Consider the following 14,502-nt stretch of genomic DNA (forward strand, 5'->3'; position numbering starts at 1 on the left):
AAGACCTGTTCCGGTAATACCTGGCTTCGGAACCTTGGGTTTCTCGGTGTCTCTGTGAAAGAGAGCGCGCAGTGCTTAGACTTAGCCGGGTCCTCCGAGCAGGGCACTGATGCCCAGGCCTGTGGCAGCTTCTTGCTTTCCTGCTGGCTTTGTGGGACAGACAGACCACAGCAGACAGCTTTAGGAACTGACTTGAGCATCTCTAACCTGACTCTGGTGGGGAACCACACCTGGAGAATCACTGACTGAGACACATGAGTAAAATCAGAGAAAACTCTTGTCCAAAGTCCCCAACACAAGTGTTGAGTGAGGTCAGGAGGACGCACGATGGCTGCTGTCCGCTCGCGCCCCTTCCTGCAGACCTGCCGGTGCTCCTGTGTGGCAACGGTTGGATTCCACGAAGCACTGGGAGCGAGCCACAGAGTGCCTTTGTGTGGTTCGGTTTCTTAAAGAGATGTTATTTATTTATATAGAGCGAACGAGAGAGGTGTGGGGGCAGGAGCAGAGGGAGGGAAAGGGTCCCAAACTCAGCACCATGCCTGACCTGGGGCTCCGTCTCCTGAGCCTGAGCTCATGACCTGAGCCGAAATGGAGTCAGACACTGAACTGACTGAGCCACCCAGGCACCCCTGTGCCATTCGTTTTACCCACAGTTGTGTCTTTGGGGTCCATTCCTGGGCTTTTACTTACGTTAGAATGTGCAATTTTAAATTTTATCCCCTCTTTGTGGTGTATTTTCATTAGAAACAGTCTTAAATCAGTTGTGCTCTTCGCCCTGAATGAACAGCTGGTGTAGACAAAAGGCCTTAACCACCTGGTTACCAGAAACTAGTGAACTGCCCAAACGTTGGGCTGACCTGGGGAGGCCTGGCTCAGTGAAACCTGGACTCATTAGTCTGTAATGTCCCGCGAATTATCAGTGTGGCTGCTCCTCTGTGTTCTGCATTAATTAAGCAAGGCGTGTACACTTTTCAGGAGGGTCAGAACCTTCCAGATGCAGAGGTGGGAAAACTAAGCACGGAGCCTTGCACCCACTTACTGCTGTGGGACTGCAGAGCACGTGCACGTTTGTCGGAACTGCAGGTGTTTGCTGAGCAAATACGTACGGATACTGATTTCTCACAACATGAAGTATGTTTTCTTATTCCAAACTGAACAGGACTTTGGGTCCTTCTGGCTGCTTGGTCTGCGAGCCTTTCCCTTGCAACACCGTAGCCATGAGAGCTAGTGGTCGGACCCCTCAGAGGTCAGCCTAGTGGGGGGGACTGTTGGAGCACTTTGCATACAAAAGCATTTTCCAGAGGTGAACATGATCCTTTTGTTTGTATAGACTTGTCCTTTGTTACACTTTCTGGATTTTATTATGAGTCTTTCAGCAGTAAAACAACTTAGCTGAGTTCTGGAAGGAGTCCCGAGCTATGATTTGGGTGGAACCGTACTGCCCGTGCCCCTGCTGGGACCTCTCTTGGCTGCTGCGTCACCTGCTCTCACGGTGACCCAGAGGACAGGATATCCCAAGATTCTTCCTTAATCTTCACAACCCTTATGAGTTAAGGATCACACACAGGGAAGCTGAGGGTCACAGGGGTCAAGACACATGCTCAAGATCATGTGACCCGAATGTGGCAGGGCCGGGATGCAGCTCATGAGTTTAACGGTTTGCTCAGCCCCCTGGAGGATTTCAGAGAACAAAGTAACCAGCATTTCCCTGGGAGGGCCTTCGCTGTGCTGCTCTGCCGAGCTTCTGGTTACTGCAGAGCCGATCGGCTGTGTGTGTGACCCGTGGGGACCGGGGCCTCCACACAGCTAAACACAGTGGCTTCTTCATGAAAGAATAAAGAGGAACCAGAGGAACCCAGAGCCAGAGGACCCTGGCAGCAGGGCAGGAGCGTCACGTCAGGGGTCAAGCAAAACCCAGGGAACGCCGTCTGCCCCGTGCTGCTTTGGGCTCCTGGCCCGGTACCCTCTTCCCTGGGCCCGCACGTCTGCCGTCAGGGCCCGGCTGCGGGTGCTGTAGGAGTTGGATAGGCCGCCTGCTACAGGCTGTCCCAGTCTGAGTCTCGGGAAGCGACCGATGCGTGAAGGAATGAATGAGCAATTATGACGCTTATGCCCGTAACACACACACACTTGATTTAGTAACGCATAAACCTGAGCCCCGTCAGAAGCTGGCATTCTTCCTGTTTGTCTCCCGCTCTCTGGGAGGTAAACTGTTCGGGCCTCCTGCTTTTAACTCGTCTCGAGCATTTGGGCATGGGCCAGACTTGCTCGTCCCCTTTGCTGTCCAGCCTCAGGATGTGGGGCTGACTCTGTGTCCGGGCCTGTGTGGGACTGTGCAAAGGAACGTGAGACAGGTGTGTCTGCCACAGTTGCAGACTTTCAGCGCTTTTCTGGGGCCCGATTTGAAGGTTTAGTCAGCTTTTCCTCGTCCCAGGGTAATTTGCAAATGTTGCCTTACACATGCTTTCTCGTCTGCCCTTCTACTTCCTCACAGCACGTCTGTTTTGTTCCAGGGGACCTAAGAACGAAGGCTCCCTCTTCCTGAACAGTATCTGTGGTTTCAGAGTGGGGCAGAGAGCTTAGCGTTTAGGCCAACGGAGCCCCCCTCTGAGGGAGCTTTAATGCACACGTGGGGCAGGGGTCAGCTTCACAGAGGGAAACTGAGGCTTGGAGAGACTCAGCATCTCAGCCCATGTGCCACCTAGAGGTGGGGGCACTGGGAGGGGTCCCTGTCCACGCTGAGCCTAAGACTGTCGCTCGTGGACAGCCTGAGGGCCATCAAACCTCAAATGGTGCTGCCTCTCTGTCCCTCCCCCCTCACCCCTCCCTTCCCCTTTCTCCCTTCCCTCTCCCTTCCTTCCCTCTCTTCTTTTCCCTCTCCCTCCTCCTTCCTCCATCCCCCCTTTTCCTCCCTCCCCCCTTTTCCTCCCCTCCCCTCTCCTTCTCTCCATTTTCCTTTTTCTTCCCTTCTTTGTAGAAAGAACTAAATTCCCGAGATGGAGCTTGGGAACGAATATGTGGCGAAAGGGACCCTTTCGTCCTGTGCAGTCTGATGTGGTCCTGGGTGGAGCAGCTGAAGGAGCCCGTGATCACCAAACAGGACGTGGACACGCTGCTCGGCAGCCGCAAGGACGCCGCGGACGCGCTCTCTCTGCTGGAGAAGGTAAAGGGGCTGTGAGGCGGTTGAAGTTAACCAAGGGCCTTAGCATAGGCTTCGTGCACAAAAGCCCATTCTAAAGAAGGGGACTTGTGCGGAATCCCCTATCTGGGTCTGATTTAGGCTCTTCCAAGGTGAGAAGAAATGCACGCCCGGCATCACATGTTGAAGGTACAAAGCCAGATGAGAACCCCCGTAATCCCAGCGGCCCCGCTCTGAACATCTGCAAGTCCTTTCTGTCAGACTTAGTGCATTTGTTCCTATGGTCAAGGACAACCATATACTTCATTTTTTTAATGATTTTTTATTTTTTATTAACGTATAGTGTATTATTAGCCCCAGGGGTACAGGTCTGTGAATTGCCAGGTTTACACACTTCACAGCACTCACCATAGCACATACCCTCCCCAATGTCCATAACCCAATCACCCTCTCCCTACCCTCCTCCCTCTGGCAACCCTCAGTTTGTTTTGCGAGATGAAGAGTCTCTTATGGTTTGTCTCCCTCCCGATCCCATCTTGTTTCATTTATTCCTTTCCTACCCCCCAAACCCCCCATGTTGCATCTCAACTTCCTTATATCAGGGAGATCGTATGATAGTTGTCTTTCTGACTTATTTCGCTCAGCATAATACCCTCTAGTTCCATCCCCATCATCGCAAATGGCAAGATTTCATTTCTTTTGATGGCTGCATAGTATTCCATTGTGTATATATACCACATCTTCTTTATCCATTCATCTGTTGATGGACATCCAGGTTCTTTCCATAGTTTGGCTATTGTGGACGTTGCTGCTATAAACATTCGGGTGCACGTGCCCCTTCGGATCACTACATTTCGTATACTTCATTTTTTAGACACAGACACGGATGCTGGTACACATGCACGCGTGCCTTCACAGATGAGGATGCCCTGGATCCAGAGTCCGTTTCATAGTCTGCCTTCTCGCCCCTGTGTGAGGGAATGAGAGAGGTCACCCCTGGGGCAGCGGCCAGGCCCTTGTCAGGTCGTAATTTCCATTTTCCCCTCCATTCGTCTCCACGGCCCAGGATGAGGCCCTGTCTCAGGAAAGGCAGGCAGCGTGTGTGAGAGCAGGACTTGAACTCCGGTGGCTCTGCACACAGCTCACACCTGTCTGTCACAAGGCGCCCACCGCACCTTCCTCATCCTTCACCCCGACCCCCGCACGTCGGGTGTTTACATCATTTCAGGTTTTTGGTAGCCATCCCTGTAGCGACCGCTTGTGCTTGCAGATTTTCTGCATTTCCGGTCAGGCCCTCAGGGTAGATTCCCAGAAACGCAGTCAGTGGCGCTCGGGCGAGTGCGCCAACATGTGGTGGCTCCAGAGGTGCAGGGTTTCTTCTGCTTCTCTAAGTCAGCACTGGGAGTCGAGTCGGACACGTTCCTCGGGCACCTTCCCCTGAAGTTCTGTCCTCCCTCTGCAGCTCCTGCCGCAGGCAGGGCTTGCCCGTACTGACGCTGGCCACCCGCCACTGGTCCGCGTACCGCCATGGCACGTCAGCATCCGTCAGCGGACCCGAAACAGTGTGCCCAGAAACGAGTGGGGCCTCTCATCAGTTCACTGCAAGGAAGACGTTTGATTTGAGACTGCACTTGTGTTCATATCCAGTTATACCTTATGTACTAGCTAAGCAGCTTTGATTGTATCTTCCCGAAAGCTTTTCAGATTGTATGAACACGTAACAGGAAGCATTGGCAGAGCCCTTGGGAGAGAGTTTGGTGTTTGTGGTTACGCGTACTTGGTCCCACATCAGCTCCTGGCTACGCAGTTGCTTTGAGCTTATGTCTTGAGGCATTTTTCAAACCACTTGTTTGATTTTAATTTCTGCAAACACAGGGCCAGCACCAGACCATTCTCTGCGTGTTGCACTGTGTCGTGAGCCTGCAGGCAATCCCTGCCGACGTGGAGGAAGCCATCCTCGCCCGCGCCATTAAAGCCTTCACCAAGGTGGGTCACATGCTGCCATCAGCGTAAGCGCAAATCAGAACCCAGAGGCCCCTCACCTGCTCTAAAATAAAATTCAGTGTGTTTTTCCATATGGCCATGTGTTGGACACTTCTCAAGCGTAGTTGTAGACATTGGCCAAAAAATAATAGTTTCTCAACAGTGATATTAGAAAAAGCTGAACTGTGGGGTTTTTGAAGGGGAACATTGAAACAAAGAGCTTTCATACAGAAACAAGTGGATGTGGAGAAAATTATTTTCAATCATGTGCCAAGTAGGAGAGATTCTTTTCTGGGTGAGCCCATTCTACTTTGGGCCTAAACACGTAACTGACCCCTGAGAACCCAGCATCAGTGACCCGGGACCCTGCCCTAGTTGGCAAACCAAAGTAGAAGGTAATAAAAGAGTTTCTTTTCTGTGCACACCTTTTGGCTTGCAGCAGTCCGTCCTGGCTGAAGCAAGAACCAGGGCTGTGCCGGGAGAAAAGACCCCCATCAGCCTTTCGGTCTGGTTTTTCTAATAGGGGATGTGACCCTGTCCTGAGGCCCAGAGCCCCGCTTCTCCCCGTCTGCGGTACACAGGAGTGATGCTGCCCCTTACTGTTTGAACGGTTGGCCGCAGCTCCCCCCAGCGCTCCAGAGCGCGCCCTTGCAGGCGTCCGGCAAGTGTCTGGGTCACTCTTGGGAGCTTTGCGGCTCCAGGTCTGTTCTCAGCAGTTTCCACAGCCAGCGGCTCAGTTGTCCTTTGCACCTTACATGGATGTCGTCACAGACCGCGAGGCCACCAGCCCTTGGGGAGGTTGCAGTTGGGTGCTTAGCAAAGTGAACGATTCACACACACAAACATGAGAGGTTTTTCAGATAGGATAAACAATGTAATGAAATTTCCGAATTTAATTGAAAAAATCCTTAGTATTGGTTTCTCTGAATGTGGTCGGAATTCTTTTTAATTTCTGTTGGCCTTTTAGGGGGATCCTGATGAAAAGTTAAACATAGCAGTTGTTCCAAATCCAGCTTTGAAAAGGTTGGGAAACATTTATGGCCATTCGCCCTGTGCACAGTCTCAAGGGCAGAGGCCCCGGCCGCTCTCATTCTGGGCCAGCTCTTCAAGGAGGCTGCTTCCAGTGTGACGACGGTCCTGTTTCCCTTCGGCCAGAGCTTCCCAGGCCTGCGGCCCCTCAGCAGACACTGGGGTCAGCTGCGCTCGGAGAGACCGGCTAGGATGCAGAGCCCCTGTTTGTGCGGCCCACAGCTCTTCGGGGGCCGGGGGGCTTGGAGGGCGAGGGCGACCGTGTGATTGTGGCACACGTGCTGCCTGGTGTCGTGGAGTTGTGTGTCTCTGACCCGGCCGTCTTGTGTCCACAAATGTGATGGCCAGACCCGGACCCTCCGCAGCACGGCCCAGGGAGCCATTGTTTCTGTGGGAGTGGGAGCGGGTAGACGTGTGGGAATCGCTCGGCTTCTCTGTCCTCCCATCACCCGACCCTGCAGCCTGCTGAACTTGGGCAAACAGCCCAAATACAGGACTCAATGTGTCCCCACTGTAGAGCAAAGCGACGAACTTCCATGGAAGTTCTCTTTGGCCAACAAACACGTGAGCCTCTCACGTTCACTGCTCGCAGAAACGCCAAGGCGGTGGACATTGTGGTGTGCACGTCACAGAGGTTGGGTGTGAACCGGGCTGGCGGAAAGCGGGCTCCGGGCGGGTTGCCACAGGGCAGCCCTTATAGCTGGCGAGTGTTGTTTTATAGACGCCTTCCCTTGCGCCCGCGGCCGTCAGCTCCAGACTCGACACTCTGCCCTCACGGCTGCCTGGCTTTGTGACAACCTATGAGATCACGTGTCCGGGCTGGGGGTTTCAGTTTTTGAGTTTTCGTTCACAAGTTTGGTATTGACGTGACTGGCAGTTCTAATACAGTCTTTCAGTTAAAACTGATGAGTGAACTGTGTTGTGTGCCCTTCGTTGTACATATTTGTGTTTGGAAGTCAGAGTTTTTCTCCACCCTCCTTTTTTTTTTTTTTAAAGATTTTATTTATTTATTTGAGAAAGAGAGAATAAGAGAGAGAGAGAATGAGAAGAGAGAGGTCAGTGGGAGAAGCAGACTCCCTGCCTAGCAGGGAGCCCGATGTGGGCCTTGATTCCGGGACTCTGGGATCATGACCTGAACCAAAGGGAGTCGCTTAACCAACTGGGCCAACCAGGCACCCCTCCACCTTCCTTTCTCTTCTCCCCAAATCAGCTGATTAAAATTCTGCTACTGTGTCCTGAGTCTATTCATTCTTTGTCAGCAGGTTAATTTTGACTCTGAAAATGGACCAGTAGTTTACAGCACCCTGAAGAAAATATTTAAGCACACACTGGAAGAAAACAGGAAAATGATGAAAGACGGCCCTCAACTTGACGTTTAGTGACGCTTCCCTGGTGGCGGACACCTCAGACCCGGGGACCCAGATGGCTTTTCTGCGCACAGATGAGCAGGTTGGAGCCTGGAGCCACTTCATCTCATAGCACTTTATCTCAGACGCTCTTGGTTTGGCTTGTGCTAAGAACGCTCATTTCTGTTGGAAGCAACTATTTATTTTAAAATATCCTCAAGCTACATTTTTGTGCTAAAAAATTGCCATAATGTTGGTGCCACTTTTTTGTATTTATTTAACTGAATTAATATTGTATTATTAATATGTAAGTATGTGGTGTTTACATCTTTATTCTTTTTGACATTTTGGAAAAAGTTGTAACTCTTTTTTCCAAAACAGTTATTTTGTTAGTGGAATCCTTGCTGGAGCTTTTACCAAATAGGTAATTCTAGTAGTAAAATTTCACTGTGGATCCATCCCCCTGATCCAGGACCTAAGGAAGTCACAAAGTGTCTTAAGCTGTTTTGTATTTGTTAATAAGAAGGCTATTGATATGACATTTTTTAAGGATTTTTTTTATTTGCAAATTTTTTGTTTTTTTCTTTTTATAAACGCATCAAAGGATTTCTCAGAGTGATTTAGTGATTTAGTTTTGTGTTGAAGGTTGACTGAGGTGGTGGGATTTTTTTACCACAGGAAGTAGACTTGCTCTTGGTTAGGCTTCCAGACCCCCCCATGCCGACCCCCGCTGTCACAGGAAGCAGGAGCACCTCTGAGCACGTCCAGCCTGATGCCCACCAAACAGCATCTTCACAGAGGACCAGGGGCCACGGTGGGCAGTGTGGGCAGCTGCTTCGACTCCACAGGGAGGACCATTGGGCGGGGACAGGCTCAGTGCAGCAGCGTGACCACTAGCCCACACCTCCCACGTCTGCCCTTCGGTGGACCCCGTCGTCTCAGAGCCCTGTCTTCGGCCACTTGTCACTCAGAGAACTAAGAGTCTTAAAGTGAATGTGGTGCACGTAGACCGCAATCACCCTGTGGGCCCGAGATAAGAAACAAGTGAACTCGTTACTGCCTGACTAGTTCGCTGTGGACCGAACTGTCTTTCAGCAGTGGAGCTGTGATGAATGTGGGCAGTACCAGAGGTCAGGTCCCAAGGAGGGTCCTCACTTTTCCCAGGAAATGTGATACTTACTCATCTAACCGATTTCATACTAAGGCAATGACCTATTTTAGAGACGGAATTTCGGGGGAAGCGAGGCTAACCACGGATGAGTCTCCCCCCCTCCTGCACCTCCTAATCAGGCGCACCGGGAAGATCGTCATCCTCGTCGGTCTCACGAGCTCTGGTGGCAGGCGCTGCAGCCTCCCACACTGTTTCAGTTTCCTTCGGAAACCAGATCCAGTGAATCTTAATGAACCGGGTTACCCGCTCCTGAAATGTCTCATTTTTAAGTGCCTGAAAGGGAAAGGAAGAAAAGATTATGTTTTATCCAAAGGTACATTACAAAAAATAGGTTTTTTTACCCAAAAAGATGTTTACTGTCATTTCTGTCAGTCTCACATGGGCAGGTGCCAGAACGGCTCATTGGACAAGTGGCTGTTGGCCTGTGTGTCTGAGACGGTCCCGCGCAGCCCCGACGTGACCGTGGCATTGCACCAGACTGAGGAAGAGAGCTGGTGGGAGAAGGAAGTCAGGCTGTCTGCAGGCTTTGTATGTATTTGAATAAAAGTGAAAAGCACAACCCGTGACCCTCGTGTATCTTTCGCTCGGAGCTCCTGATGACTCAGGCGTGGTTGGTGATGGGACGATCCTGATGGGCGGACTGGGTCATGGGCTGGACGTCAGCCGGGCTCTGGTGGGTCCCAACTCTGTTGGTCCAGATGAGCAGGCGGGGACAGGAGGAGAGAGTTAGGGTGAGCGGAGTCTTTAAGGCCAGCAGGTTTCCTGCCTTTCTGCATTTGAGTGGATGAGGAGTTCTCTGCAGCCCAAAGGATAGTTCCACTGACCAGAAGAACTTCGGGATTTAGCTCAACAGAAGTGTGGAGGGTCAGGAGCGCACACTCAGAACAGATGGCCGTGGCCATGCCCATGCACTGTCTGGGTTCCTTCCATACCCGGGAGAAATATTGTTCATACCTGCCTGTTGAAGGAGTCCCAGACTGACGACTCCAGCCCTGCCTGCCTCCCTCCCCAAGCCACCTGCCTGTCTTTGGTGCTCCTGACAGAGGGTCCGGCTGGGTCAATGGGCCCTGTCACCCCTGGGCTCCATGGTGGCTCCCTAGAGCATCGTGTTGTCACTTAGTGAAAGTACCCATCTTCTCTGTCCTCTGGAGCCGGCTGAGCTGCTGTGTTACTGTCGTTTGATCTCAGCCTATCTCACTTAGGAAGTGCAGGACTTCCAGCCACTTACGGTTTTCCTTCCATCCGAGAGCTCGCTGATGCCCTCTGCGCCAAAGTGCTTCTGACTTTGAGGTTGCTTTATCTGTTCGCAGAGCTCAGAAACACCCCGTGATGTGCTTGGTCGTGTCTCGGGCCAGCTCCCCGGTCTTATCTTGGGAAGCGCATGTGCTTCCGTCATGCCAGGCTCCATGCAAACCAACGTTTCATACTTCAGAGAAGTTTCTGTTTTCTCGTAAATGGAGGACTCCCTCTCCTGAGCTTGCCTGCGGTTTCAGCCAGTTCTCTAGACGTCTCAAGACATCTCCGGAGACAATATGCTGCAGACAGTGCACACCCCGAGTTCCCGATATCTGAAGGCCCACAGGTGATTTTCGGGACTGATTAAATCCCACAGTTTACTCGGGACATCTTTGTTCTTCACATGAACAAGGGTTGATATATTTTCAGTGCAAGTAAATCAAGAATGACATTCCCTTTGGTGCTTTTTATGAATATGGCTCAAGAGTATCGCCTTCTCTAAAGGAACCTACTCGGGGCGCATGAGTGGCTCAGTTGCTAAGTGTCTGCATTCAGCTCAAGTCATGACCCTGGAGTCCCAGGATCGAGCCCCATGTCAGGCTCCTGCTCAACAGGGAGTCTTCTGCTCCCTCTCCCTCTGCCCCCGCTCTATTTCTCTCTCTCTTGCTCACTCTCCCTCTCTCTTAAGTAGATAAATTTGAAAGAAAATAAAGGAGCCTTCTCAATGCTAGGTGGTTGAAAATTGTTTACAGATAATGTGGCAGGAGAAAAATTCAACAAATCCTGGGACGCAGTTGTATGTTCTGTTTTAGTTATGCTTTTAGGCATGAGCTGGCCTCTGACTGCGCAATACTGGCCGTAAAACTGACTTGTGAGCGATCACGATGGAGGCCTTGAGCAGCGTGGCTTGGGGAAACCTTCGCTGTCAGCCATCGCTGAAAACATCCCGTCATGGAAGACCACGTCCAAACCAGACTTTACGATCATAAGGCCTTGTCGTGCACTGGAAATAAAAGTTTCCTGCATCCACGGCAGGTCCTATCACAACGAAAGGCTGGTATGTGCTTGCCTCCTGGTTTTGATGATTAAACTGAAAAGACATTTGACCCTTAAGAGTGCCTGTTTGGGGGAGAAATTATATTTTTGGAATAGTTTCCTACTTACATTCTGATTACAGCCCGAAAATACTCCTTGGCTTTGATTGAGTGAGTTGCTTTCTCGTTTTCTTTCTTCTCTTAAAAATGAAATTAAATTAAAATTACTCAGACGTTGAATTAGACTGAACCATGTGGAATAACCTGCAGGTCAAAAATGATCAAATGTGGCCATTTTCTGTGGTTCAACCTAATATTAAATTTAATGCTCCTGAGACAAGTAGGTGACAGTTCCTGAATTACTCTAACGAAGTTTTAATTAGGCGACCAGTTATTGTCTAACAATATTCTATATGCTCATAGTGGGCTTCAAAACAAGTGGAAGAGACCAACGCGAAATTCCTTTCAGCAGGCAAGGCCGTGCCTCCTCTGTGCGTGGCACTCCGCTGATGCTGGGAACATGGGGTCCTTTTTTCAGTCATTCGTTCTCTGTCAGGACCCAAGTTTAGCACATGCTTGGAACTAATGCTGCAATCCTAATTCTCAACATTGTCACTCACTTAATTCTGAACATCCTTCAACACTCATCTCTAATTCCTTGGAACAGAATGTGTTAACTGTAGTCAAATTCAGCTACTTGACATACAGCCCAAGGAGACAGACGGGTATTACAGGCTGGATTAGGTCCTGAAATTCATGTTGAAGGTCTGATCTCTGGTGCCCTACAACGTGACTGTATTTGGAGATGGGGTCATTGCAGATGGAAGATGAGGTCACTAGGGTGGCCCTAATCCAGCATGACCAGTGTCCCTCTGAAGAAGAGGAGATGAGAACATGGACACGCACAGGACCATGACCACATGAGGACACGGGAAGATGGCCGTCTACCTGCCAGGAGAGAGGTCTCGGGGAAACCTGTCCTGCCCATACCTGGACCTCAGACTTCCTGCCTCCAGGTCCATGAGAACATAAACTTCTATCGGGTCAGCCTGGGCTGTGGTGTTTGTTAGAGCAGCCCGAGCGGACCAGTGCAGTCCTCAGTGCTTCCGCCGTCCCTTGTGTGTGTTTCTCTGTCGCGTCACCTCGAACAGCACAGTGCTTGGATTTGCATGTCTCTCAACTTCATAGAGATTGCAGAACGCAGTGTGTGTTCTCCGGTGACTTGCTCACATTTGTCCCTGTTGGATAACGTTTACCCCTCCCGGTCTCACACTCTGGGGACTAGGACACAGACGTAATGGAGCCGGGGGAAGGAGGGTGGCGTGATTCCACTCACCACACCTACACATGAAAACTACCAAATATTTCCAAGCGAGACTTAAAAAGATGGAGAGATACACCTGTCCATGAGTCGGAGGAGTCAAGATTGTTAATATGCCAGTTCCTTTCAGATTGATCTCTAAGTCCATACAATCCTAATCACAGTCCAAGTGAGTTTTTCTTGAAGGAATTGACAAACTGATTCTGAAATTCCATATGGAAAGGCAAGTGACCTAGAACAGCCAAAAGAACTTCGAAAAAGAACAAAGTTGGCAGGCTAACACTACTTGACTTCGAGAATTATTATAAAGCTGCACTAAGTAAAACTGTGTGATTCTCATACAACAATAGGCAGGCACATCAATGGAACAGGATAGTCCAGAGAGAGACCCCACACACACATGGACTCCTGAGTTTGGACAAAGTTTGAAAAAGCAATGAGGAGAAAGGACAGTCTTTCAACAAATGGTGCTGGAACAATTGGACAGTTATAAGCAACATAACAACAATGGAAAATCCTTGGACCCATATCTTGCATTATCTACAAAAATCAACTTTTTTAAAAAAGATTTTATGTATTTATTTGACAGAGATCACAAGTAGGCAGTGAGGCAGGCAGAGAGAGGAAGGGAAGCAGACTCCCTGCTGAGCAGAGAGCCTGATGCGGGGCTCGATCCCAGGACCCTGGGACCATGACCTGAGGCGAAGGCAGAGGCTTTAACCCACTGAGCCACCCAGGTTCCCCTACAAAAATCAACTTCTAAATGTAAAGTCTAAAACTATAAAATTTCTAAGAGAAAATATATGTGACCTTAGGTTAATCGGAAGTTTATTGGATATAACACCAAAAGTACAGTCCGTTAAAGAACAAGCCGATAATCTGAACTACATCAAGATTTAAAACTTTCGCTCTTCAAAAGACACCGTGAAGAAAATGAAGGCAAGCCATAGGCTAGGGGAGACTCTTTATCAAAGCATGTGTCTGATAACAGACTATCTGAAACCTCTCAAAACTCAACAAGATAAAAGAAAAGCAGCCCAAACTTATAAAACTGCCAAAGATCTGAATACACCACCAAAAATACAGGATTGGCAAATATGTTCATGAAAAGATGCTAAGCAATATTAGTCATAGAGGGTGCCTGGGTGGCTCATTCTGTTGGGCGTCTGCCTTCAGCTCAGGTCATGATCCCAGGGTCCTGGGATTGAGCCCCACATCGGGCTCCCTGCTTAGTGAGGAGCCTGCCTCTTCCTCTCCCTCCGCTGCTTTGCCTGCTTGTGCTCTCTCACTCTCTCTATCAAATAAATAAAATCTTTAAAAAATATGTTAGTCATAGAAAGCCAAATGAATCTGCACAGCGAAGGAAACAAAAACTAAAAGACAACTACAGAATGGGAGAAGATATTTGTAAATGATGTATCTGATAGAGGGTTAGTACCTAAAGTATATGAAGAACTTATATAACTCAACACCAAAACAATCCGATTTTAAAATGGACAGAAGACAGACACATGAAAAGATGCTCAACATCTCTCGGCATCAGGGAAATGCAAATCAAAACCACAGCGATACCATCCCACACCTGTCAGAGTGGCTAAAATCAACACAAGAAACAGCAAGTGTTGGCGAGGATGCGAAGAAAGGGGAACACTCTTACACTGTTGGTGGGAATGCAAACAAACTGGGGCAGCCACTCTGGAAAACAGTATGGAGGTTGCTCAAAAAATTGGAAATAGAGCTACTCTACAACCCAGAAGTTGCCTACTAAGTATTTACCCACAGAACACAACACTAATTCAGAGGGGTACATGCATCCCTATGTTCATAGAATCATCATTTACAATAGCCAAATTCTGGAAAGAACCCAACTGTCCATCGACAGATGACTGGATAAAGAAGATGTCGTGTATACATACAATGGATTATTACTTAGCCATCAACAAGAACAAAATCTTACCATTTGCAACGACATGGATGGATCTAGAGAGTATTATCATAAGTGAAATAAGTCAGAGAAAGACAAATACCGTATGACTTCACTCCTATGGAATTTAAGAAACAAAACAAATGGACAAAGGAAAAAAAGACAAACCAAGAAATAGACTCTTCACTACAGAGAACACACTGCTGGTCCCCGGGGGGGTGAGAGGGTAGGAGAAACGGGTGATGGGGAGTACAGAAGCACTTGTGATGAGCACTAGTTGACGTAAGGAAGTGTTGAATCACTTTATTGTACGCCTGAA

General features: G+C 49.4%; 1 protein-coding gene across 6 annotated transcripts in view; it reads left to right on the forward strand.

Annotated features, from left to right (window-relative positions):
• The window catches only part of PTPDC1 (protein tyrosine phosphatase domain containing 1), a 51,395-nt gene extending 42,091 nt beyond the window's left edge, over positions 1-9,304 (forward strand). For 3 of the 6 annotated variants that reach the window (XM_046024002.1, XM_046024001.1, XM_046024004.1), the window contains 3 exons: positions 2,978-3,163; positions 5,015-5,125; positions 7,411-9,302. In XM_046024002.1, coding sequence (XP_045879958.1) covers positions 2,978-3,163; positions 5,015-5,125; positions 7,411-7,530 — 417 coding nt within the window. In that variant the 3' untranslated portion in view covers positions 7,531-9,302. Of the gene's footprint in view, positions 1-2,977; positions 3,164-5,014; positions 5,126-7,410 lie in introns of all 6 variants that reach the window. The other 3 variants (XM_046024003.1, XM_046023999.1, XM_046024000.1) reach the window with 3 other exon arrangements.
• The last annotated feature ends 5,198 nt before the right edge of the window (positions 9,305-14,502 follow it).

Source organism: Meles meles, chromosome 11 (assembly GCF_922984935.1).
Source record: "Meles meles chromosome 11, mMelMel3.1 paternal haplotype, whole genome shotgun sequence".
NCBI classification, from domain to species: Eukaryota; Metazoa; Chordata; class Mammalia; order Carnivora; family Mustelidae; genus Meles; species Meles meles.